The sequence below is a fragment of the Salmo trutta genome, chromosome 25 (genome assembly GCF_901001165.1).
Source record: "Salmo trutta chromosome 25, fSalTru1.1, whole genome shotgun sequence".
Lineage (NCBI taxonomy): Eukaryota > Metazoa > Chordata > Actinopteri > Salmoniformes > Salmonidae > Salmo > Salmo trutta.
The window spans coordinates 6,056,033-6,082,250 of record NC_042981.1 but is presented as its reverse complement, the minus strand read 5'-3'; the positions used below and the strand labels follow the sequence as shown (position 1 = coordinate 6,082,250).

The 26,218-nt window shown below is 41.8% G+C and overlaps 1 protein-coding gene across 1 annotated transcript; it reads left to right on the top strand.

Moving 5' to 3' along the window:
• Nucleotides 1-1,412: 1,412 nt before the first annotated feature.
• Nucleotides 1,413-25,003, top strand: LOC115161911 (dnaJ homolog subfamily C member 27). The gene is made up of 7 exons (XM_029712736.1): nucleotides 1,413-1,970; nucleotides 9,457-9,539; nucleotides 11,209-11,278; nucleotides 13,804-13,968; nucleotides 14,128-14,250; nucleotides 18,585-18,745; nucleotides 22,190-25,003. The coding sequence occupies exons 1-7, from the start codon at nucleotides 1,884-1,886 to the stop codon at nucleotides 22,320-22,322; spliced, it is 822 nt and encodes a 273-aa protein (XP_029568596.1). The 5' UTR covers nucleotides 1,413-1,883; the 3' UTR covers nucleotides 22,323-25,003.
• Nucleotides 25,004-26,218: the final 1,215 nt, after the last annotated feature.

Sequence of the window (26,218 nt, the reverse complement as noted above, 5' to 3'; positions counted from 1 at the left end):
CTCAGCAAAGTGAATCTGTCACTCTTATGATATCAAAGTGGAACAAGATGAATACATGGTTACAGTGGATTGCGAAAGTATTCACCCCCTTGGCATTTTTCCTATTTTGTTGCCTTACAACCTGGAATTAAGATTTATTTTTTGGGGGGTTTGTAACATTTGATTTACACAACATGCCTAACACTTTGAAGATAGAAAATATTTTTATTGTGAAACAAACAAGAAATAAGTCCAAAAAAAAAGATGAAAACTTGAGCGTGCATAACTATTCACCCCCCCAAAGTCAATACTTTGTAGAGCCACATCCATCACAAGTTAGTGAACAACATGGTTTATGGAGGTTAGGCCTACGTTTTCCTGCTAAAGCCCATCACATGATCCCTATCTTCCCATAATCCATATCAAAAATGAATTCAGATGTATTAAGTGTAACCTACTGAAACTGCCTACGCTATAAAGACGATTTGTCCAATGCCAGAATCATGACACAGAAAAACTGATTCAGTACCATACTGCTATGTAAAGTTAGGGCACTCTTGTGTGCCTGCTTGTACAGGGGTATGCCATTAATGGATTAAAAAAAATAAAAAATCTATCATCTGCAGTCGTTTCTCGCTGTTGCCATAGAAACTGCTTCCAGTTTTAAACATCTGAGATTTAAAAAAGTTTAACAAAAATCTATATGAAGATAACTAGCTGTAAATAATATACTTTTTATTGTTACATACAGCTGGTTTGATTGTTAAATGTATACCTAAATATAACAGATATAATTTGGGTCATATAATTAGGAATTAGAATACTAGAGTAACCCTTCTGGTATAAAAGTCCGCAATTTTGGTCAGAGAGTTGGTCAACTATGGTTTGCCAGTGCTGTGATAAAATGCATTATTTTACACAATATCTTAAGAATTTATCGGCAATGTATGTTTGTTAGCTAGCCAGCCACTTTTCACCCAAATTAACTATCAATATGCCAACATTCCATTGAAACAAAGCAATCAATCCAGCCATACACAATACACATGTTGTAAATGCAAAAAGTACTAATAGTGTATCATGTAATAACATCCAAAGCTTTCCAAGAAAACACTAATGTAGACATTTAAATATAAATACACTATAAACTGTATTTATAATTATATGACTGTATTTTCGGTAGACAATAATTATATATTACGGGGCGGCAGGGTAGCCTAGTGGTTAGAGCGTTGGACTAATAACTGAAAGGTTGCAAGTTCAAATCCCCAAGCTACAAATCTGTCGGTACAAATCTGTCGTTCTGCCCCTGAACAGGCAGTTAACCCACTGTTCCTAGACCATCATTGAAAATAAGAATTTGTTCTTAACTGACTTGCCTGGTTAAATAAAGGTAAAATAAAATATTCACAATTCCTGATACCTTACTTTTATTTCCCTGCATAAGTAAAATCAGGATAATTCCTTTACTGCCATTTATTCCAATTAGATTGAATTGGATTTTGTCCCTGACCAATATGGCTCCAATTTTCCACCCAATGCAGGAATATAGAGGGTTATGACATCAACGTGGATGTCTATGGGTTTTGCCAACGCTGACTTCATAATGCATCTGCTTGTCGCTGTGTAAAACAGCAGAGCTGGTTAGCACAGCAAGATACATATCCCATCCGATGCATATTACACTTGTCCAGAACGAGTCTAGATAATATTTCAGATAATATTTCAGATGAAATAACGATGCAGGGGTGTATACTGTCGTAAACGACGGGAGTAAATGTCTGCTAGCCAGCTAACGTTAAGGGGCGTGCTAAGCTAGTTAGCTTGCTAGCATTGTAATTCCAGGTGTTTTGACAGCCTTCATCGAAGACGTAAATAACACATTATTGGTGAATCTCATTAGCATGGACTCAAATGTGCAGAAGAGACGTGAGAACAAGAAATCACTCCGTGTGAAAGTGATCAGCCTTGGCAATGCCGAGGTGGGCAAGGTGAGTCACCTAGCTAAATTAAATGATTTATTTTCTTTCCTAACAACGTTAACGTGTCAGCAACTGTACAGATACATGTAAGAAGACAGGTAACTAGCAAGACGACTAAACTCAACTCTACAATTTACGATGAACGGCGACCAGTGTGTGTGTGAAGTGGAGCTCCCACGTCAGTTTTTCATAAAATAAAAATGATTTCCAATAGATACACACGGCAAGGCGTGGATTAACTTTACCACGCCGGAGTAGGGAAGGTACTCTCATTACTCCAATGTAATGTCATTTCAATAAAATCATTACTCCAATGTAATGTCATTTCAATAAAATCATTACTCCAATGTAATGTCATTTCAATAAAATCATTACTCCAATGTAATGTCATTTCAATAAAATCATTACTCCAATGTAATGTCATTTCAATAAAATCATTACTCCAATGTAATGTCATTTCAATAAAATCATTACTCCAATGTAATGTCATTTCAATAAAATCATTACTCCAATGTAATGTCGTTTCAATAAAATCATTACTCCAACGTAATGTCGTTTCAACAAAATCATTACTCCAATGTAATGTCGTTTCAATAAAATCATTACTCCAATGTAATGTCGTTTCAATAAAATCATTACTCCAATGTAATGTCATTTCAATAAAATCATTACTCCAATGTAATGTCATTTCAATAAAATCATTACTCCAATGTAATGTCGTTTCAATAAAATCATTACTCCAATGTAATGTCATTTCAATAAAATCATTTCTCCAATGTAATGTCATTTCAATAAAATCATTACTCCAATGTAATGTCATTTCAATAAAATCATTACTCCAATGTAATGTCATTTCAATAAAATCATTACTCCAATGTAATGTCATTTCAATAAAATCATTACTCCAATGTAATGTCATTTCAATAAAATCATTACTCCAATGTAATGTCATTCCAATAAAATACACTGTCGCATTATACTTACCTCACCGGAAACCAGCTGTGCAGACAAACCTATCAAATGGCCCAAAGTAGCCTATGGTAATATCTTCAGGTTTACACAGGCAATACACATAGCCTGTGTTAGCTAGCGACTTTCCATCATTTTTTATGTATTTATTTAACTGTTATTTAATTAGGCAAGTCAGTTAAGAACAAATTATTATTTACAATGACAGCCTACACCGGCCAATCCTGGAAGACGCTGGGCCAATTGTGCGCCGCCCTATGGGACTACCAATCACTGCCGGTTGTGATACAGCCTGGAATCGAACCAGGGTGTCTGTAATGACGCCCCCAGCACTAAAATGCAGTGCCTTAGACCGCTACGCCACTCGGGAGCCCACATGGTCCTGTGTGGCTCTGTTGGTAGAGCAAGGCACTTGCAACGCCAGTGTTATGGGTTCGATTCCCACGGGCCCATAAGGTGCCATTTGAAATACAGCATTTACTACTGTAAATCTCTCTGGATTAAGAGCATCTGCAAAATAACTAAAATGTCAATCATCGTGGCGTATAGCCTGCAACCATGCGGTTCGTCTTACCTGGTCCTTGATGAAACTTAAGTTGGTAGTCTTTCCCCTCCTACTGTTGTTCAAACAAAACGGTACGCAACAGCTTTTCATCATTTTAGCTATAAAAGCAGGGTTAGTTAGCTAACCTTAGCTAGCTGAAGAAAGCCCATTGGAATCGGCTCTTTAGCTGATAATCGTGGCAGACTGTCGCATGGAATGTTAGCATGAACAGATGTACATTTTTACACTTAAAATCAAAGTGTTTTTAGGTATTATGTAGTTTGTTGATTAAAACAACATGGAAGTATGTTAAAAATGACCAACCAAGCATATCCCAAATATTTATTGAATGATCAAAAACAAATAAATCAGCCGTTGTTGGTAGTGATGCAACACAAAAATATGACATTTTTGTCTGATACCGATATCCAATGTTTTTCTTTTAGCGGCCTTTAAAAGCTTTCTACTACAGTTAAATAGTTAACACATACACACACACACACACGGTCGCAGCGGTCTAAGGCACTGCATCTCAGTGCAAGAGGCGTCACTACAGTCCCTGGTTCGAATCCAGGCTGTGTTATATCCGGCCGTGATTGGGAGTCCCATAGGGCGGCGCACAATTGGGTTTGGTCGGGGTAGGCCGTCATTGTAAATAAGAATTTGTTCTTAACTGACTTGTCTAGTTAAATAATGGTTACACACACCACACTGACCAAAAAGTTATTTTGTTGACATTTACGTATGTCTCCATTACCAGTGAAACATAATCAAACCTACTTCTTTCACTTACTTGCTGTGCTGTTTCGTTGTTCATTTGTTCAGTCGTTTCCTTCTCAACCAGGATGTCTATGGAACGCCGTGTGGGTGTTTGCGTGTCCAAAAAGATAACACTATTTGACGTGTCAAATAAGCTTGGTGACCAATCAGGACCTGAATATGACCGCACGTCACATAATAATTTAACGTGTTTATATATTTTTTTAATGTAGTTATTACACATTGATTACAATATCAATCGTATTTCACAACGATTCATCGATACGTCTGCTATGATGCTGGTAAAGTTGCCTCTCGCACCTACAGTGCTGGTCATAAAACAAGCTAGCTAGCTCATGGATACAAACAATGTTCTTCCCCAAAAACATAGCAAAACAACATCATCTGTTTCATTAGCTATAGTTAGCTAGCTAACTATATAGCTAGGTGTCATTATCTAAAATAACCCTAATTTATAAGACAGTTCTTATTTGATTAATGCTGGTCGGACACATCTATGTGAAGCTAGCCACAATAAAGATTAGCCACAATAGTGGACTTTGCGGTTAGCCTTCAAAATAAAAGTGTGCCGTTGACAGTGATGCAAATGAATACAGATAGTAGAATTATGCCATAATTGAATAGATTGTGCTAAACGAGTTTGAAATGTTTTTATATAAAATCAACAAAAGACAATAATTTGTTAATTTGACAAAAAGCTGTTGAAATCACACTGGATGTATTGTACTTTAGAATTGCATTGGGGACTTACTTATTTCACTGTACAGCCTTACCTATGGATTGTGGATCAATGACATGAGGTATCAGTCTACTCAGTGACACCCAGAGAACATTAGCGTTATAGCTGTTATTGTGGGACACAACTGTGAATTGAGCCACATTTATTGTCAACCTGTGTATTGAACACTATTCCAGAGGGAAAACAATACTGTGTGGATGTTCTGGAGTCTGATAACTCTGAGGAGGACGTTGGGAAAAAAAATATCTTGGTTATTGAGTAGACTGATACCCCGTTTCATTGATCCCCAATCCTTAGGTAAAGCTGTGCGATAGGAATGTCAATACACACAATAGGCTGACTGGGGAGGTGATTTCACACAGTCACAGTCCCACAATAAGAGCTACAATGCTAATATTTGCGTAAACTCTTCACAGTTGTGTTCTGTGGGTGTCACCGAGTAGACTGATTTTATTGCTTCACATTCCAACCTTGTTTAACATTATCTAGTCTAAATATGGCATGATTCCACCAATTGTAACTTTCTGCATCACTTTCAAAGAGGTACTTTTATTTTGAAGGCAAACCACAAATTCCACTGTTGTGCCTGATCCTTATTGTGGCTAGCTTCACAACACATAACCTGGTCCGGTCGAGCATCACTAGCCATATGAAACTAGCTGGCTGCTTATAACTTTAGCTTGGGCTAGCTATTTATTTTCATGAACTGAAGTTCAATTTCAATAGGCGAACAACAAGTGGCTACCTAGTTAATACTTACTCACAAGGATTCCTAAATCATTGTTAAGAATAATGAAAATGACTGCAGTTTCTACTGGTCGTTGTTTTCAGGCTGGTTGTATTGGTGCTAGCTAGGTACCAAGCTAAAAGTAGCTACCCCAGAAGTTACGGTCGAACAAATAATTTTTTATTACCAACGCGGTATTGTAAACACGTTGTTTGTGGCTGGTGTTTGCTTGTTTGCAGACTTTTTTGTACAGCTTTGACAGTGCTACTGTATATTTTGTATGTATGTATGTCGTGAAGCTAATAGTAGTGATGCTATTACTGTGTAACTCCGGTAGGGCAACATCTGAAAAATAGCGCATTGGTAGTGTGTACCGGTACTTGACCAGTCGGCGAAAGCCAACATCACCCACGACAGAGAACGGTTGATTGTCAAGGGAAATGAATTCCATTATCTTGGCGTTAATGGATTTCGTCTTTCTGAGTTGTCTCGCTGAAAATGTTCTTACTCTTTCAAATGACTGCTCGACTTGTTGACTTCTCGATCCACACAGCAGACATTGTGGGCAAGGTTAGGAATGCTGTGTTGCACGTGAAGCGCAAAATTTTACGCGTCGTCATTACGTCATGTACCTACGTTATATAGGTATGGACCTCATCTACCTACGTTATAGAGGTATGGACCTCATCTACCTACGTTATAGAGGTATGTACCTCATCTACCTACGTTATAGAGGTATGGACCTCATCTACCTACGTTATAGAGGTATGGACCTCATCTACCTACGTTATAGAGGTATGGACCTAATCTACCTACGTTATAGAGGTATGGACCTAATCTACCTACGTTATAGAGGTATGGACCTCATCTACCTGCGTTATAGAGGTATGTACCTCTACCTATGTTATAGAGGTATGGACCTCATCTACCTACGTTATAGAGGTATGTACCTCTACCTACGTTATAGAGGTATGGACCTCATCTACCTACGTTATAGAGGTATGGACCTCATCTACCTACGTTATAGAGGTATGGACCTCATCTACCTACGTTCTATAGGTATGGACCTCATCTACCTACTTTATAGAGGTATGTACCTCTACCTATGTTAAAGAGGTATGGACCTCATCTACCTACGTTATATAGGTATGGACCTCATCTACCTACGTTATAGAGGTATGTACCTCTACCTACGTTATAGAGGTATGGACCTCATCTACCTACGTTATAGAGGTATGGACCTCATCTACCTACGTTATAGAGGTATGGACCTCATCTACCTACGTTATAGAGGTATGGACCTCATCTACCTACGTTCTATAGGTATGGACCTCATCTACCTACTTTATAGAGGTATGTACCTCTACCTATGTTAAAGAGGTATGGACCTCATCTACCTACGTTATATAGGTATGGACCTCATCTACCTACGTTATAGAGGTATGTACCTCTACCTACGTTATAGAGGTATGGACCTCATCTACCTGCGTTATAGAGGTATGTACCTCATCTACCTACGTTATAGAGGTATGTACCTCTACCTACGTTATAGAGGTATGGACCTCATCTACCTACGTTATAGAGGTATGGACCTCATCTACCTACGTTATAGAGGTATGGACCTCATCTACCTACGTTATAGAGGTATGGACCTCATCTACCTACGTTATAGAGGTATGGACCTCATCTACCTACGTTATAGAGGTATGGACCTCGTCTACCTACGTTATAGAGGTATGTACCTCTACCTACGTTATAGAGGTATGGACCTCATCTACCTACGTTATAGAGGTATGGACCTCATCTACCTACGTTATAGAGGTATGGACCTCATCTACCTACGTTATAGAGGTATGGACCTCATCTACCTACGTTCTATAGGTATGGACCTCATCTACCTACTTTATAGAGGTATGTACCTCTACCTATGTTAAAGAGGTATGGACCTCATCTACCTACGTTATATAGGTATGGACCTCATCTACCTACGTTATAGAGGTATGTACCTCTACCTACGTTATAGAGGTATGGACCTCATCTACCTGCGTTATAGAGGTATGTACCTCATCTACCTACGTTATAGAGGTATGTACCTCTACCTACGTTATAGAGGTATGGACCTCATCTACCTACGTTATAGAGGTATGGACCTCATCTACCTACGTTATAGAGGTATGGACCTCATCTACCTACGTTATAGAGGTATGGACCTCATCTACCTACGTTATAGAGGTATGGACCTCATCTACCTACGTTATAGAGGTATGGACCTCGTCTACCTACGTTATAGAGGTATGGACCTCGTCTACCTACGTTATAGAGGTATGGACCTCATCTACCTACGTTATAGAGGTATGGACCTCATCTACCTACGTTATAGAGGTATGGACCTCATCTACCTACTTTATAGAGGTATGCACGTCAGCTTTGACATCGGTTTTGCACATCGCCGTTAAACTAGACATCGGGCCGATACCGATATTGTCATTTTAGCTGATATCGTCCGATTCCGATATGTTCACCGATATATCGTGCATCCCTAGTTGGCGGGTTATGAGTAGAGGAGGCAATTTAACTTGGGAGTAAAGACAATACCCTACTCAGGGGTGTGGTCACTTTAAGCCACACCTCACAGTGTTGATCTATAGGTTGTGGCTCCAGTAGATACCTTCTCAAGGCCATAGAAGCTGTGAAACATACGACAGGAGACCACTAAGGTATAATAAGAACGGTGAGACAGGTAGCCTACACACACTGGCCAAGATGTTCAGCTGGCAGACAGACAGGCTGGCAGGCAGACAGGCTGGCAGACAGACAGACAGACAGACAGCTGGCAGACAGACAGGCTGGCAGGCAGACAGCTGGCAGACAGACAGACAGCTGGCAGACAGACAGACAGACAGACAGACAGACAGCTGGCAGACAGACAGACAGCTGGCAGACAGACAGACAGCTGGCAGACAGACAGGCTGGCAGACAGACAGGCTGGCAGACAGACAGACAGCTGGCAGACAGGCAGACAGGCTGGCAGGCAGGCAGACAGACAGACAGACAGACAGACAACTGGAAGAAGTTTCTGATTGACAGAGGGAGGGGGCTTTGCATAGGTGCTTTTTTTTCTGCGTTTTTTTTTTTGTGGGATTGGGAAAAATGTGGGGGCATAAAATAACGTTATTAACCCGGTTCCCATGCTTTTAAAACAACGGTTCTGTTCCTGAACAGTATAGATCACTTTCGTTTTCGGTTCTGTTCCCTGAACCAGACCCAACCCCTGGTTATCAGGATCTTTGCTACTTTGTTACTACATTTTGTTACTACACAGATAGAACAATGAGCCAGATGTTTTACCAGTTGTATACATCTGAAACATTTCCACTCACCATTAAATATGTTGATGAAAGGAAGCCCAGTGGCCGGCAGTGGAAGACGATGGAATGAGATGAATTTGTATCACATTCTACACATTTTAAAATGGAGCAAAAAAACTCCGCTGAACAGATGCATGTAAAATCATTTAAGTCAATATTCAACAATGAGATGATGTCCCCCTCTAAAGCATGCCAGCCAGCTAGGGTAGCCTATCGCAGAATGCATCAATACCATCACGACCACTGATCATCCATGCTTACACGGCAATTGCTGCATTGAATGAAATACAGTTTCCATGTGTAATGTGCTCTATATATGTACTATATTTGTTACTTTATACACCTCTACTACTTTTTCTTGATTACAGAGCTGCATCATCAAGCGATACTGTGAGAAGAGGTTTGTGCCCAAGTATCTGGCCACCATAGGGATTGACTATGGGGTCACCAAGTAAGTTGTCCCCAATGATGACACAAGTTGTTAGCAGTAAGAGGCATATACTGAGTTTACAAAACATTATGAACACCTGCTCTGTCCATGACATAGACTGATTAGGTGAATCCAGGTGAAAGCTGTGATCCCTTATTGATGTCACCTGTTAAATCCACTTAGATTAAGGGGAGGAGACGGGTTAAAGAAGGATTTTTAAGCGTTGAGACAATTGAGACATGGATTGTGTCTGTGTGTCATTCAGAGGGTGAATGTGCAAGACAACAGATTTAAGTGCCTTTTAACGGGGTTTGGTAGTAGGTGCCAGGAACCGGTTTGTGTCAAGAACTGCAACGCTGCTGGGTTTCTTAATGTTTCTTAATGTTTTGTACACTCAAGTGTATTTCTATCATTTGTAGACCAGATGCGCAGCTCAGTTCCGTTACTGTCAGATCGTTTTAAGTGAAAGAGACCAATGGACTGTAGATCTGTGTGGATTGATCACACAGCATAGCAGTCATCTTTTTTTCCTCTAGGATCTCCATCTCCTTTGGTTACTGTTACTACCATGTACATTTACAGCTCTGCGTCGGTGATTTAGTGGTAAAAAAAAAAAAACAAGTGGCGCGGCGGTCTAAGGCACTGCATTGCATTTCTAGAGGCATCACTACAGACCCTGGTTCGTTCCCGGGCCGTGTCACAACCGGGCCGTGATCCGGAGTGTGATAGGGCGGCGCACAATTGGCCCAGCGTCGTCCCGGTTAGGGGAGGATTTGGCCGGTGGGGTAGGCGGCCGTCATTGTAAAATAAGAATTTGTTCTTAACTGACTTGCCTAGTTAAATTTAAAGGTTAAATTAAATTAAATAAATTCCTCCTGCATGCGTTTTGCAGCCTGCCTCAGCCTCACCACAGAGCACAACACCACTGTCTGTCTCAGTAGCCTCTGGAAAGTTAGGATGAGAACTGCTGACGTCCATTTAATGTAAGCTTTTTGCTTCATCTTTCTAGCCAAAGCCCTTTACCATTCACTACTGCAATAGAAGTCTCTGCCGGCAGCTAGCCACCTAACTGACTGACATATATATCTATCTACAAGTGACTATTTACCAGCTGTGCACTTATTCTCCAAGAGTCTGGTTTTCTTTGTTTGGGGGAATACCTGCAGACATGGCAGGAGTCGTGGACGATTAAACAAAACCAAAAAATCATATCTGTTTAAATCCACTGTCAGCAGCATCTTTAGTTCCCTACCGACTCTGAGCTGGAGTAGTCTGGCCATCGGCCTGTGACCTGACAGGACGTAGTTAGCCATTTGAGAGAGTGGTGAATGTGCTAATCTGAGGGGGGGGGGGCAATCAGGAGGAGGCAGGCGAACTTAACGAACAAGCAACTGTTTATGATTCCACTTGTTCGCAAAGAGGCAGGCGTGTTTAGAACTCAGAACAAGAATATAAACGTTCTGAGCTTTGATCAACACGAGGAATGCAATAATAATTGTGTAAATGATAATTAACGAAATCCCCTCTGCATGAAGTACCCCTGATGTGTGCATTTTACCAGTAAGCCTACTAGTACCCCTGATGTGTGCATTTTACCAGTAAGCCTACTAGTACCCCTTGTTGAGAACCACTGTTGTAGAGACTACTGAAGTCTGTGTGACTGATTGGGTGTTTTCTTTCTCTCCATCAGAGTCCAGGTGCGTGACAGAGAGATCAAAGTGAACATCTTTGACATGGCAGGACACCCCTTCTTCTATGAGGTCAGTGAGTACCTTACTGCTTTATTAATTTTCTATGAGGTCAGTGAGTACCTTACTGCCTTATTAATTTTCTATGAGGTCAGTGAGTACCTTACTGCCTTATGGATCTTCTATGAGGTCAGTGAGTACCTTAATGCCTTATTGATCTTCTGAGGTCAGTGAGTACCTTAATGCCTTATTGATCTTCTATGAGGTCAGTGAGTACCTTAATGCCTTATTGATCTTCTGAGGTCAGTGAGTACCTTAATGCCCTATTGATCTTCTATGAGGTCAGTGAGTACCTTAATGCCTTATTGATTTTCTGAGGTCAGTGAGTACCTTACTGCATTATTGATCTTCTGAGGTCAGTGAGTACCTTAATGCCTTATTGATCTTCTATGAGGTCAGTGAGTACCTTAATGCCTTATTGATCTTCTATGAGGTCAGTGAGTACCTTAATGCCTTATTGATTTTCTGAGGTCAGTGAGTACCTTACTGCATTATTGATCTTCTGAGGTCAGTGAGTACCTTAATGCCTTATTGATCTTCTATGAGGTCAGTGAGTACCTTAATGCCTTATTGATCTTCTGAGGTCAGTGAGTACCTTAATGCCTTATTGATCTTCTGAGGTCAGTGAGTACCTTAATGCCTTATTGATCTTCTGAGGTCAGTGAGTACCTTAATGCCTTATTGATCTTCTATGAGGTCAGTGAGTACCTTAATGCCTTATTGATTTTCTGAGGTCAGTGAGTACCTTAATGCCTTATTGATCTTCTGAGGTCAGTGAGTACCTTACTGCCTTATTAATTTTCTATGAGGTCAGTGAGTACCCTATTGATCTTCTATGAGGTCAGTGAGTACCTTAATGCCTTATTGATCTTCTGAGGTCAGTGAGCACCTTACCACCTTATGGGCTCCCGAGTAGCGCAGCGGTCTAAGGCACTGCATCTCGGCGTCACTATAGACCCTGGTTCGATTCCAGGCTGTATCACAACCGGCAGTGATTGGGAGTCCCATAGGGCGGCGCACAATTGTCCCAGCTTCATCCGGGTTAGAGTTTGCCCCGGGTAGGCCATCATTGTGAATAAGAATTTGTTCTTAACTGACTTGCCTAGTTAAATAAAAAATAAATTAGATTTATCTGACCTTTATTTTATCAGGTTAGATTACAAATCTATTTTTCAAGAGAGACTTGGCCAAAGTAGTGGCACATAAAGTTGAATTCAAAGACATATTTAAAACGTGAATCATGGTCCTGTTATCCTTCTAGCATACTGGAAAATACTTTTACACGTCTGACCAGAAAAACATCTACACTTTCATGTCCAGACACGCTGTCTGTGTGTTGACTGTGGATTTTCTGCTGTTTCTATACTGAATGGAAACATGAGATGCACTTCACTACTGCGTTTGACTCAATGATGATTTGTGTAACAACAGCACCTCTTACTGGTGTAATAATAAATTGCTTCACAGGAACAGCATGGGTGTATTCATTATGGAAACCGGTTATTGTTTAAGAACCAAACGGTAGCAAACAGAATGAAACGGGGAAGGATCCTACCTGCATCTGTCCAATAGAAAAGAGAGCGGCAGGTAGCCTAGTAAACGAAAGGTCACTGGTTCGAATCCCCAAGCCGACTAGAAGAAAAATCTGTCGACGTGCCCTTGAGCAAGGCACTAAACCCTAATTGTTGCTGTAAGTCGCTCTGGATAAGAGCATCTGTTAAATGACTAAAATGTAGATAATCCCGTTTGGAGAACCTCTGTCGGTTTCTGTTGCAAAATGTTTTGCCACAGACCTAACGTTTTGCAACTGATTCTGCGCTTAACCCTCATTACGCAGATTCTGCTGCAAAATGTTTAGTCTGTTGCAAAATGGGAAATAAATAAATATAGGTTGTTTATACTCCACTGGTTACCCTTTTAACAGGCAACAGGTCACACATGTTGTTATTCTCTCTCTCTCTATCTCTCTCTCTCTATCTCTCTCTCTCTATCTCTCTATCTCTCTCTCTCTCTGTCTCTCTGTCTCTCTCTATCTATCTCTCTGTCTCTCTGTCTCTCTATCTCTCTCTCTGTCTCTCTCTCTCTGTCTCTCTGTCTCTCTGTCTCTCTCTATCTCTCTCTCTTTCTCTCTCTGTCTCTCTGTCTCTCTATATCTCTCTGTCTCTCTCTATCTCTCTCTATCTCTGTCTCTCTCTATCTCTCTCTCTGTCTCTCTCTATCTCTCTGTCTCTCTGTCTCTTTTTCTCTGTCTCTCTCTGTCTGTCTCTCTCTGTCTCTCTCTCTCTGTGTCTCTCTGTCTCTCTCTGCCTCTGCCTCTTTCTCTCTCTGTCTCTCTCTGTCTCGATCTCTCTGTCTCTCTCTGTCTCTCTCTGTCTCTCTCTGTCTCTCTATCGCTCTGTCTCTCTATCTCGCTGTCTCTCTCTATCTCTGTCTCTCTCTCTATATATCTCTGTCTCTCTCTGTCTCTCTATCTCTCTATATCTCTGTCTCTGTCTCTCTATCTCTCTGTCTCTCTGTCTCTTTCTCTCTCTCTGCAGGTTCGTAATGAGTTCTATAAGGACAGCCAGGGGGTGGTGTTGGTGTATGATGTAGGTCTGAGGGAGAGTTTCGATGCGTTGGACAGCTGGCTGGGGGAGATGAAACAGGAGATGGGTTCCATGGTTAACATGGAGAGCATCGTCTTCGTTGTGTGTGCCAACAAGGTGTGTGTGTGTGTGTGTGTGTGTGTGTGTGTGTTTTCAAGTTTTAATGTCACATGCAGGAGTACAGTGAAATGCCTTTCTTGCAAACTCAAAACCCAACAATGCTAATCAATAATAAGGTTCATTGGACTTAATACCGTGTGTGTGTGTGCCCGCCAGGTGGATCTGACTAAGCGTCGTGTAGTAGACGAGGGAGTGGGCAGGCTATGGGCAGAGTCTAGAGGGTTCCACTACTTTGAGACATCAGCACAGAGCGGAGAGGGCATCAGTGAGATGTTCCAGGTATGTATACACACACAGCTGGTTACCTCATAGAGAGATGGATGGATAACGAATCACCGATACGCATCGATACGCATCATTCAAATGTTTAAGATACAAGTGCATCGGTCTGCGGACCCATAACCCATCTAAATGTAGCATGCATCGGTCAGCCCTCTCTCTGTCTTCCCTCTCTCTGTCTTCCCTCTCTCTGTCTTCCCTCGCTCTGTCAGCCCTCGCTCCGTCAGCCCTCTCTCCGTCAGCCCTCACTCCGTCAGCCCTCTCTCCGTCAGCCCTCACTCCGTCAGCCCTCTCTCCGTCATCCCTCTCTCCGTCAGCCCTCACTCCGTCAGCCCTCACTCCGTCAGCCCTCTCTCCGTCAGCCCTCTCTCCGTCAGCCCTCTCTCCGTCATCCCTCTCTCCGTCAGCCCTCTCTCCATCAGCCCTCTCTCCGTCAGCCCTCTCTCCGTCATCCCTCACTCCGTCAGCCCTCTCTCCATCAGCCCTCTCTCCATCAGCCCTCTCTCCGTCATCCCTCGCCCCATCAGGGTCTAACTGCATGTAACTGTGTTGACAGTCATTGATCTACAAGTCATTGTGAATACTGAACAACCCCAGGGAATATCAGTAGCCTAGTCAAACAGCACTGTGACCAGCTTTGTGCGCCAGGCAGCCTGTTCCTGATCTTGAACATCTGTGGCACCTTCAGCATTCAAATGCTAAAATGGCTTCATTAGTTGAGTGACAACCTATGTCATTTTCTAGGTTATTGTTATCTATGCGCTGTTGAAAATGTGTGTTTTTACCGGGAATACAAATTAGCTGCTGAATGGGGTTTACAATATATTTTATTTTGATCGTTCAGATTCACCATCAGCAATAGTTTTGGTAGTTCTGCTTTAAACAATCATACATGGTCATTTTTTAGATATACACCGTCAAGTTAATAATTTCATAACGAGGGACACCAATCACTTTTTGCGAGGCGCACTGCATGTCAAACCATTCGATTTTGAAATCCAACGTTGTGCTATATATTGATTGGCTATGTCAGTGCTATATATTGATTGGCTATGTCAGTGCTATATATTGATTGGCTATGTCAGTGCTATATATTGATTGGCTATGTCAGTGCTATATATTGATTGGCTATGTCAGTGCTATATATTGATTGGCTATGTCAGTGCTATATATTGATTGGCTATGTCAGTGCTATATATTGATTGGCTATGTCATAGCTAATTTGTAAACGCTAAATATCGATACATTATTAGCTCAAACACTTCATCTGCAAAAATTATAAGTGAATTAGTGGGTGATTTCAGAACCAAAGTGAGGGGGCAAAAAACAGGCTACATTGCCTCCTAATCTGATAGTGGTAGAGGGGTGGTAGATGTCTAGTCTCCTTTATGGCTCTAATCTGATAGTGGTAGTGGGGTGGTAGATGTCTAGTCTCCATTATGGCTCTAATCTGATAGTGGTAGATGTCTAGTCTCCTTTATCTCTCTAATCTGATAGTGGTAGATGTCTAGTCTCCTTTATGGCTCTAATCTGATAGTGGTAGTGGGGTGGTAGATGTCTAGTCTCCTTTATGGCTCTAATCTGACAGTGGTAGAGGGGTGGTAGATGTCTAGTCTTCTTTATGGCTCTAATCTGATAGTGGTAGATGTCTAGTCTCCTTTATCTCTCTAATCTGATAGTGGTAGATGTATAGTCTCCTTTATGACTCTAATCTGATAGTGGTAGTGGGGTGGTAGATGTCTAATCTCTTTTATGTCTCTAATCTGATAGTGGTGGATGTCTAGTCTCCTTTATGTCTCTAATCTGATAGTGGTAGATGTCTAGTCTCCTTTATGGCTCTAATCTGATAGTGGTAGTGGGGTGGTAGATGTCTCCTTTATGTCTCTAATCTGATAGTGGTAGATGTCTAGTCTCCTTTATGTCTCTAATCTGATAGTGGTAGATGTCTAGTCTCCTTTATGTCTCTAATCTGATAGTGGTAGATGTATAGTCTCCTTTATGTCTCTAATCTGATATTGTTAGTGGGGTGGTAGATGTCTCCTTTATGGCTCTAATCTGATAGTGGTAGTGGGGTGGTAGATGTCTCCTTTATGGCTCTAATCTGATAGTGGTAGTGGGGTGGTAGATGTCTCCTTTATGTCTCTAATCTGATAGTGGTAGATGTCTAGTCTCCTTTATGTCTCTAATCTGATAGTGGTAGATGTCTAGTCTCCTTTATGTCTCTAATCTGATAGTGGTAGTGGGGTGGTAGATGTCTCCTTTATGGCTCTAATCTGATAGTGGTAGATGTCTAGTCTCCTTTATGGCTCTAATCTGATAGTGGTAGTGGGGTGGTAGATGTCCAGTCTGCTTTATGGCTCTAATCTGATAGTGGTAGTGGGGTGGTAGATGTCTAGTCTCCTTTATGGCTCTAATCTGATAGTGGTAGATGTCTCCTTTATGGCTCTAATCTGATAGTGGTAGTGGGGTGGTAGATGTCTAGTCTCCTTTATGTCTCTAATCTGATAGTGGTAGATGTCTAGTCTCCTTTATGGCTCTAATCTGATTGGTGGTAGACGCCTAGTCTCCTTTATGGCTCTAATCTGATAGTGGTAGATGTCTAGTCTCCGTTATGACTCTAATCTGATAGTGTTAGTGGGGTGGTAGATGTCTAGTCTCCTTTATAGATAGATACTGTAGGTAGATGATAGATGCAGTTCAAGTCAGATGTTTACATACACCTTAGCCAAATACATTTAAACTCAGTTTTTCACAATTCCTGACATTTAATCCTCGTAAAAATTCCCTGTCTTCGGTCAGTTAGGATCAGCACTTTATTTTAAGAATGCGAAATGTCAGAATAATAGTAGAGAGATTTATTTCAGCTTTTATTTCTTTCATCACATTCCCAGTGGGTCAGAAGTTTACATACACTCAAATAGTATTTGGTAGCATTGCCTTTAAATTGTTTAACTTGGGTCAAACGTTTTGGGAAGCCTTCCACAAGCTTCCCACAATAAATTGGGTGAATTTTGGCCCATTCCTCCTGACAGAGCTGGTGTAACTGAGTCAGGTTTGTAGGCCTCCTTGCTCGCACATGCTTTTTCAGTTCTGCCCACAAATTTTCTATGGGATTGAGGTCAGGGCTTTGTGATGGCCACTCTAATACCTTGACTTTGTTGTCCTTAAGCCATTTTGCCACAACTTTGGAAGTATGTTTGGGGTCATTGTCCATTTGGAAGACCCATTTGCCACCAAGCTTTAACTTACTGACTGATGTCTTGAGATGTTGCTTCAATATATCTACATAATTTTTCTGCCTCATGATGCCATGAATTTTGTGAAGTGCACCAGTCCCTCTTGCAGCAAAGTACCCCCACAACATGATGCTGCCACCGCCATGCTTCACGGTTGGGATGGTGTTCTTCAACTTGCAAGACTCCCCCTTTTTCCTCCAAATATAACGATGGTCATTATGGCCAAACAGTTCTATTTTTGTTTCAGTAGACAAGAGGACATTTGTCCAAAAAGTACGATCTTTGTCCCCATGTGCAGTTGCAAACCGTAGTCTGTCTTTTTTATGGCGGTTTTGGAGCAGTGGCTTCTTCCTTGCTGAGCAGCCTTTCAGGTTATGTCGGTATAGGACTCATTTTACTGTGGATATCGATACTTTTGTACCTGTTTCCTATAGCATCTTCACAAGGTCCTTTGCTGTTGTTCTGGGATTGTTTTGCATTTTTCGTACCAAAGTATGTTCGTCTCTAGGAGACAGAATGCGTCTCCTTCTTGAGCGGTATGACGACTGCGTGGTCCCATGGTGTTTATACTTGCGTACTATTGTTTGTACAGATGAACGTGGTACCTTCAGGCGTTTGGAAATTGTTCCTAAGGATGAACCAAACTTGTGGAGGTCTACAATTTTTTTGTCAAGCAAAGAGGCACTGATTCTGAAGGTAGGCCTTGAAATACATCCACAGGTACACCTCAAATTGACTCAAATGATGTCAATTAGCCTATCAGAAGCTTCTAAAGCCATGACATCATTTTCTGGAATTTTCCAAGCTGTTTAAAGGCACAGTCAACTTAGTGTATGTAAACTTCTGACCCACTGGAATTGTGATACAGTGAATTATAAGTGAAACAATCTGTCTGTAAACAATTGTTGGTAAATTACTTGTCATGCACAAAGTAGATGTCCTAACTGACTTGCCAAAACTATAGTTTGTTAACAAGACGTTTGTGGAGTGGTTGAAAAACGAGTTTTAATGACTCCAACCTAAGTGTATGTAAACTTCCTACTTCACCTGTAGCTAGATGATAGATTGTAGTGATCTTTGTGTGTGTGTGTTCTCCAGGCGTTTTTCTCCTCCATAACGGACATGTGTGAGAACGGCGGGAAGCGTCCGGTGGCGGAGGTCACTGTCGGCTTCACCAAGGAGCAGGCCGACACCATCCGACGCATACGCAACAGCAAGGACTCCTGGGATATGCTGGGGGTAAAACCTGGAGCCACACGGTAAGAGCAGGGGTCAGGAGTCCAACATGGAGCCTCAGGCCCAGTCCAGAAACCCCTGACCCCCTTACCAGGGGTGTCTTAAGTCATTCCATGGAGGGCCGAGTCTCTGCTGGTTTTGGTTATTTCCTTTAAATTTGTGGCCAATTAAGACCTAGACAAGCAGATGAGGGGAGTTCCTAACTGACCAATTGAGACCTAGACAACCAGGTGAGGGGAGTTCCTAACTAACCAATTGAGACCTAGACAACCAGATGAGGAGAATTCCTAACTAACCCATTGAGACCTAGACAACCAGATGAGGGGAGTTCCTAACTAACCAATTGAGACCTAGACAACCAGGTGAGGGGAGTTCCTAACTAACCAATTGAGACCTAGACAACCAGGTGAGGAGAATTCCTAACTAACCCATTGAGACCTAGACAACCAGGTGAGGGGAGTTCCTAACTAACCAATTGAGACCTAGACAACCAGGTGAGGGGAGTTCCTAACTAACCAATTGAGACCTAGACAACCAGGTGAGGGGAGTTCCTAACTAACCAATTGAGACCTAGACAACCAGGTGAGGAGAGTTCCTAACTAACCAATTGAGACCTAGACAACCAGGTGAGGGGAGTTCCTAACTAACCAATTGAGACCTAGACAACCAGGTGAGGAGAATTCCTAACTAACCCATTGAGACCTAGACAACCAGGTGAGGGGAGTTCCTAACTAACCAATTGAGACCTAGACAACCAGGTGAGGAGAGTTCCTAACTAACCAATTGAGACCTAGACAACCAGGTGAGGGGAGTTCCTAACTAACCAATTGAGACCTAGACAACCAGGTGAGGGGAGTTCCTAACTAACCAATTGAGACCTAGACAACCAGGTGAGGGGAGTTCCTAACTAACCAATTGAGACCTAGACAACCAGGTGAGGAGAGTTCCTAACTAACCAATTGAGACCTAGACAACCAGGTGAGGAGAGTTCCTAACTAACCAATTGAGACCTAGACAACCAGGTGAGGAGAGTTCCTAACTAACCAATCACCTTAATTGATCAGTGATCGGGAGGACTGATGCAGACACTCAGCCCTCCATGGAATGAGTTTGACCCCTGTTCCCTGGACACTTGGAATGAATTTGACCCCTTTGCCCAAGACACTTGCACTGAGGTTGACCCCTGTGCCCTAGACACTTGGAATAGCTCCAATGACACAATGACCTGTCCAATCGCTCAGATTGACACCACAACCTGTCCAATCGCTCAGAATGACACAATGACCTGTCCAATCGCTCAGAATGACAAAATGACCTGTCCAATCGCTCAGAATGACACAATGACCTGTCCAATCGCTCAGAATGACACAATGACCTGTCCAATCGCTCAGAATGACACAATGACCTGTCCAATCGCTCAGAATGACACAATGACCTGTCCAATCGCTCTTAGATAAGTGTCTAGGGGCTAGAGGTTGTTATGACAACAGGGGCTTAAGAAGATCAGGAGGAGGAAAGATCATCTCTTCTTAACCCCTTCCTGTCTATTACTGCAATTAGACCCTGTTGCCACGTTACCATGCAGTCCCACTCCGACAGCCCACTCAGTCACGCTATCCTATCCTCTACTCTGTCAATTCATCCTCCACAATCTGATCTGCACTCAATTAAATGAAATGTGTTTATTGACATGACAGGTTCATGTTGGCAAAAGGAGAGAGAGAACACTTTATTTGGATAGTCTGTAGAACATCTACAGATGGACTGACTATCAGCAATATTTAACCTATCTACTAACCCTAGTTCTAACCTTAACCCTAAACTTAACCCTTACCCTAACCCTAACCCTATCCCTAGCCCTTATTTTAACCCTTATTCTAGCCCTAACCCTTACCCTAACCCTTATTCTAACCCTTATTCTATCCCTAACCCTTATTCTAACCCTTATTATAACCCTAACCCTTATTCTAACCCTTATTCTAACCCTTATTCTATCCCTAGCCCTTATTTTAACCCTTATTCTAGCCCTAACCCTTATTCTAACCCTTATTCTAACCCTTATTCTAACCCTTATTCTATCCCTAGCCCTTATTTTAACCCTTATTCTAACCCTAACCCTTATTCTAACCCTTATTCTAACCCTAACCCTTATTCTACCCTTATTCTAACCCTTATTCTAATCCTTATTCTAACCCTTATTCTAACCCTTATTCTATCCCTAGCCCTTATTTTAACCCTTATTCTAACCCTTATTCTAACCCTAACCCTTATTCTACCCTTATTCTAACCCTAACCCTTATTCTAACCCTTATTCTATCCCTAACCCTTATTCTAACCCTTATTCTAACCCTTATTCTAGCCCTTATCTTAACCCTAGCCCTTATTTTAACCCTAGCCCTAACCCTTATTCTAACCCTTATTCTAACCCTTATCTTAACCCTAGCCCTTATCTTAACCCTAGCCCTTATTTTAAAACCTAGCCCTAACCCTTATTCTAACCCTTATTCTAGCCCTTATCTTAACCCTAGCCCTTATTTTAACCCTAGCCCTAACCCTTATTCTAACCCTTATTCTAGCCCTTATCTTAACCCTAGCCCTTATTTTAACCCTAGCCCTTATTTTAACCCTAGCCCTAACCCTTATTCTAACCCTTATTCTAACCCTTATCTTAACCCTAGCCCTTATTTTAAAACCTAGCCCTAACCCTTATTCTAACCCTTATTCTAACCCTAACCCTTATCTTAACCCTAGCCCTTATTTTAACCCTAGCCCTTATTTTAACCCTAGCCCTAACCCTTATTCTAACCCTTATTCTAACCCTTATCTTAACCCTAGCCCTTATTTTAAAACCTAGCCCTAACCCTTATTCTAACCCTTATTCTAACCCTAACCCTTGTTCTAACCCTTATTCTAACCCTTATTTTAACCCTAGCCCTTATTTTAACCCTAGCCCTAACCCTTATTCTAACCCTTATTCTAACCCTTATCTTAACCCTAGCCCTTATTTTAAAACCTAGCCCTAACCCTTATTCTAACCCTTATTTTAACCCTAGCCCTTATCTTAACCCTAGCCCTTATTTTAACCCTATATGGGACGAACTCTCTCTTTACCTCTTTACCCCTCTCTCTTTCTCTTTCTCTCTCTGCCTCTCTCTCCCTCTCGCTCGTTCTCTCTCTTTCTCTCTGTCTCTCGCACTCTATCTCTCTCTCTTTCTCTCCCTACTCTCTCTCTCGCTCTCTCAAAAAACAGACTTCTCTCAGTAATTTCTATCTTCCCTGATATGAGGCAGCTTGGTGTGTGTGTGTGTGGAGGGGATTGGGGGCTTGGATTTAGCGAGGGGATTAGAAGACAGTGGAGAATCTCATTACTCCATCCACCTGACAATCAACTTCTTCCACACACACACACGGCGGCTTCAACAGCGCCTTCCTCCTGGTCTAACCTTGGTTCCTGTTTGTGTTTCCAGGGAGGAGGTTAACAAGGCATACAGGAAGCTGGCTGTGCTGCTCCATCCGGATAAGTGCGTTGCCCCGGGCAGCGAGGATGCTTTCAAGGCCGTGGTGAACGCTCGCACCTCCTTGCTCAAGAACATCAAGTAGACACTCCACCAACCAACGCCAGCTAGGGACTCCGGTCAATGATCTACACCACATGGGCACCCTGTCCCCTCGCCCCAGACCGTCATTAGCCTTTTCTACCCTCTCCCAACCCCCTCTCCCCCCTCCCTGCTCTCCACCCCTCCCACCAGGTGCCATTACATTTGCTACAACAGTGTTTTATAAAGTCACTACTGATGATGTGCCACAGCAACTCTGTCTCTCTGTAAGGAAGACTATCAATGCTTTAAACTGTCATCTTTCAAACACTGCAGAGAGAAGTCAATGGAAGACCTGGTAAGTCATTAACTTGGTCCTAACCAGTAGGGCGGGGAATTGCCAGGGACCTCACGATACGATATTGGTCACAATACTTAGGTGCCGATACGATATGAAAACAAGTTTTGATCAGTCATGGGGAGGAAAAAAAGTGCTGAAAATGAATTTGTTCCCTATTTAAAAAAGGAGATGGAGAACAAACTATGAAGGATAAATGTTGGTGCAGCCAACAAAAATTATATTGCAATATTGTCAAAAAATTATATCCCGATATGTGACAGTATCAATTTCTACTAACCAGATGTTGTTAGCTCTGGTCCAGAGCTAAGGAAGGCTCAACATCAGCAAGCTGCACGCACGTAACACCCTAGATAAGAGCTATAGGTGCTGTAAACATGAATGGTTGTAATAAGGTGGGTAATGCAACAAAAAAATTCGGCACGTTTTTTTGCTGTCCCAGACAAATTTTCCTGAAATCCTATGAACGTGGACTAGGATCAGTACGTCGGGACTCGTAGTTTGAGCGGGTCGAGGACACACCGATGAAGGCTGTTCCATTTTCCAGACCCTCGTCGGATGACCCGATTTATAATTTTCTGACGGCAGAAATGTTGGTCTTTCATCTTGCATGGATGTGACTAATGGACCATTTTTCTTAATGTTTAAACGGGTTTGAGAAGCACTGGTCTATACTAGACTACAGTCCCTACTCTGCCCTCTGGACAAGTTTGGCCTCATCCTTATAAATACTTACCCCAGCCAACCCCATACAGTATAACTCAGTGTTCACAGCGTATGCTGTGTTCTCTTCCTCAAGACATTTTGTGTCTCCACAGCCACAGATTCACCGAGGGGTGTAGTAACTAACTGAGAGATGGGGAAACTGAAGCAAACAAACCTCTTAAGGAAGTGGCAACCTTGGCTCTAGATAATCACATGTAGAACCACCATCCCCCACTACAGAGCCCCAGCTCTCAGTACACCAAACCATAACCCTGTTTGGCTATAATACTCTGGATCATCAGTCACATCCTGTTACTCATCCAAAATGTGTTAGATACCCCCCCCCTCCCGTATATCTTTTCTATTCCTATATTGTTGTAGTTGATAATGACGACATATTGTTCCAATCAATGTCATCATTCCACCTTCAAAAAAACGTTCAAAAAACGTTTACTGAAATGTCTGCTGATGACTTCCTAGCTGACAGAGCAGCTGATTGGTGGGTAGAGCTATGACATCAGCAGTGCCAAACCCTAACAGTGGTGTTTACATGATGATGATGATAGAGATTGTAATCATAGAATACAATCTATAGAAAGGGTTTTGGAGCCTCTGATCCTATTGACTTGAATGGGGAGGCCCGTTCTATAGGTTGTATGTCTGTGAGGACCTGGAATAGGAAATGATGTTACCAAGCACGATCAATTAGTTAAACCTGCTCACCTGAACTACATTTTCTTCAATAACTTCATATGTTTAAGAAGATAGATTTTGAAAATGGCATCTTATAATTAACACAACATCCCATAATCCAAGTTTTTTAAATAAAATGTAAGAATAATAAGATAATTGAGCAGCTTGTAAAAGGGATTAGCTTGTAAAAGGGAGCAGCTTGTAAAAGGGAGCAGCTTGTAAAAGGGAGCAGGTTGTAAAAGGGAGCAGTTTGTAAAAGGGAGCAGCTTGTAAAAGGGAGCAGCTTGTAAAAGGGAGCAGCTTGTAAAAAGGGAGCAGCTTGTAAAAGGGAGCAGTTTGTAAAAAGGGAGAAGCTTGTAAAAGGGAGCAGCTTGTAAAAGGGAGCAGCTTGTAAAAGGGAGCAGCTTGTAAAAAGGGAGAAGCTTGTAAAAGGGAGCAGCTTGTAAAAGGGAGCAGCTTGTAAAAAGGGAGCAGCTTGTAAAAGGGAGCAGTTTGTAAAAAGGGAGAAGCTTGTAAAAGGGAGCAGCTTGTAAAAGGGAGCAGCTTGTAAAAGGGAGCAGCTTGTAAAAAGGGAGAAGCTTGTAAAAGGGAGCAGCTTGTAAAAGGGAGCAGTTTGTAAAAAGGGAGAAGCTTGTAAAAGGGAGCAGCTTGTAAAAGGGAGAAGCTTGTAAAAAGGGAGCAGCTTGTAAAAAGGGAGCAGCTTGTAAAAGGGAGCAGCTTGTAAAAGGGAGAAGCTTGTAAAAAGGGAGCAGGTTGTAAAAGGGAGCAGCTTGTAAAAAGGGAGCAGTTTGTAAAAGGGAGCAGGTTGTAAAAGGGAGCAGGTTGTAAAAGGGAGCAGGTTGTAAAAGGGAGCAGCTTGTAAAAGGGAGCAGGTTGTAAAAGGGAGCAGCTTGTAAAAGGGAGCAGGTTGTAAAAGGGAGCAGGTTGTAAAAGGGAGCAGCTTGTAAAAAGGGAGCAGCTTGTAAAAAGGGAGCAGCTTGTAAAGGGGAGCAGGTTGTAAAAGGGAGCAGCTTGTAAAAGGGAGCAGTTTGTAAAAGGGAGCAGGTTGTAAAAGGGAGCAGGTTGTAAAAGGGAGCAGCTTGTAAAAGGGAGCAGGTTGTAAAAGGGAGCAGCTTGTAAAAGGGAGCAGGTTGTAAAAGGGAGCAGGTTGTAAAAGGGAGCAGCTTGTAAAAAGGGAGCAGCTTGTAAAAAGGGAGCAGCTTGTAAAGGGGAGCAGGTTGTAAAAGGGAGCAGCTTGTAAAAGGGAGCAGTTTGTAAAAGGGAGCAGGTTGTAAAAGGGAGCAGGTTAACTTAGTGAATGTGTTTTCTGATACGGCCCACTGGGTATTTTAGACAAACTAGACTGGGGTGTTTGTTTACGGCTCCTATTGGTCCAAGTGACTGACATGTTAAAGGTCCAATGCAGACATGTTTATCTCCATATCAAATCATTTCTGGGTAACAATTAAGTACCTTAATGTGATTTGTTTTGAATTCAAATGGTCAAAAAGAAACAAAAATAGCTTATTAACAAAGAGCAATTTCTTAATTTCACTGTGGGAGTAGTCTGAGTGGGGAAGGGAAAATGGAAACCTATCTGTTATTGGCAGAGAGCGTTTGGAACTCTCTTATTGGTCTATTACCTAATTCACCGCCCGGTGATGTCACCAGGCAGGCCAAAACTCCATCCCACCAAAACAGGCTGAAATTTCAGGTGTTCTTTTCAAACAGCTTTTACACTAAAAGGGCAGTATCATCATTTTCACAATTTCACAGTATTATTCCAACCTCCATAGTGTGGAAATATATATATAAAACACAGAAAAATCACGTTTTTGACTGCACTGGGCCTTTTAAGGTACAACTAAGACATGAGAAGATGGATGATTTAGCCTGAGTAGTGAGCATGGTATTTAAACACGCAGACAGATGTGTATATGAAATCCATACTATTTATATTTTTATATCACCACCAGAAGAGGGAACATATACTGTATGACTATAAAGATATGTAGTGGTACTTCCAGACCTGTGTAATATGTATTGAACTATGATTTGTTTCTTTCATCATGTATAGTATGTTTATATATGTGAATATTTATGGTGATGATTTATCTATTTGATAAGAGGATATTTATTGAACTGAATTGTTACTGTGAAGCATGTTTTGAACCAGGCAGAGCAGAGCACAGTGAGTGAACAATGACAACAGAGTGAGTGATCAC

Excerpts from the sequence above, each read along its gene's own strand:
- LOC115161911 (XM_029712736.1), top strand. The coding sequence starts at position 1,884 with ATGGACTCAAATGTGCAGAAGAGACGTGAGAACAAGAAATCACTCCGT. Across the intron at positions 1,971-9,456 it reads GCAATGCCGAGGTGGGCAAG|AGCTGCATCATCAAGCGATA; the intron begins GTGAGTCACCTA and ends TCTTGATTACAG. Across the intron at positions 18,746-22,189 it reads GTAAAACCTGGAGCCACACG|GGAGGAGGTTAACAAGGCAT; the intron begins GTAAGAGCAGGG and ends TTGTGTTTCCAG.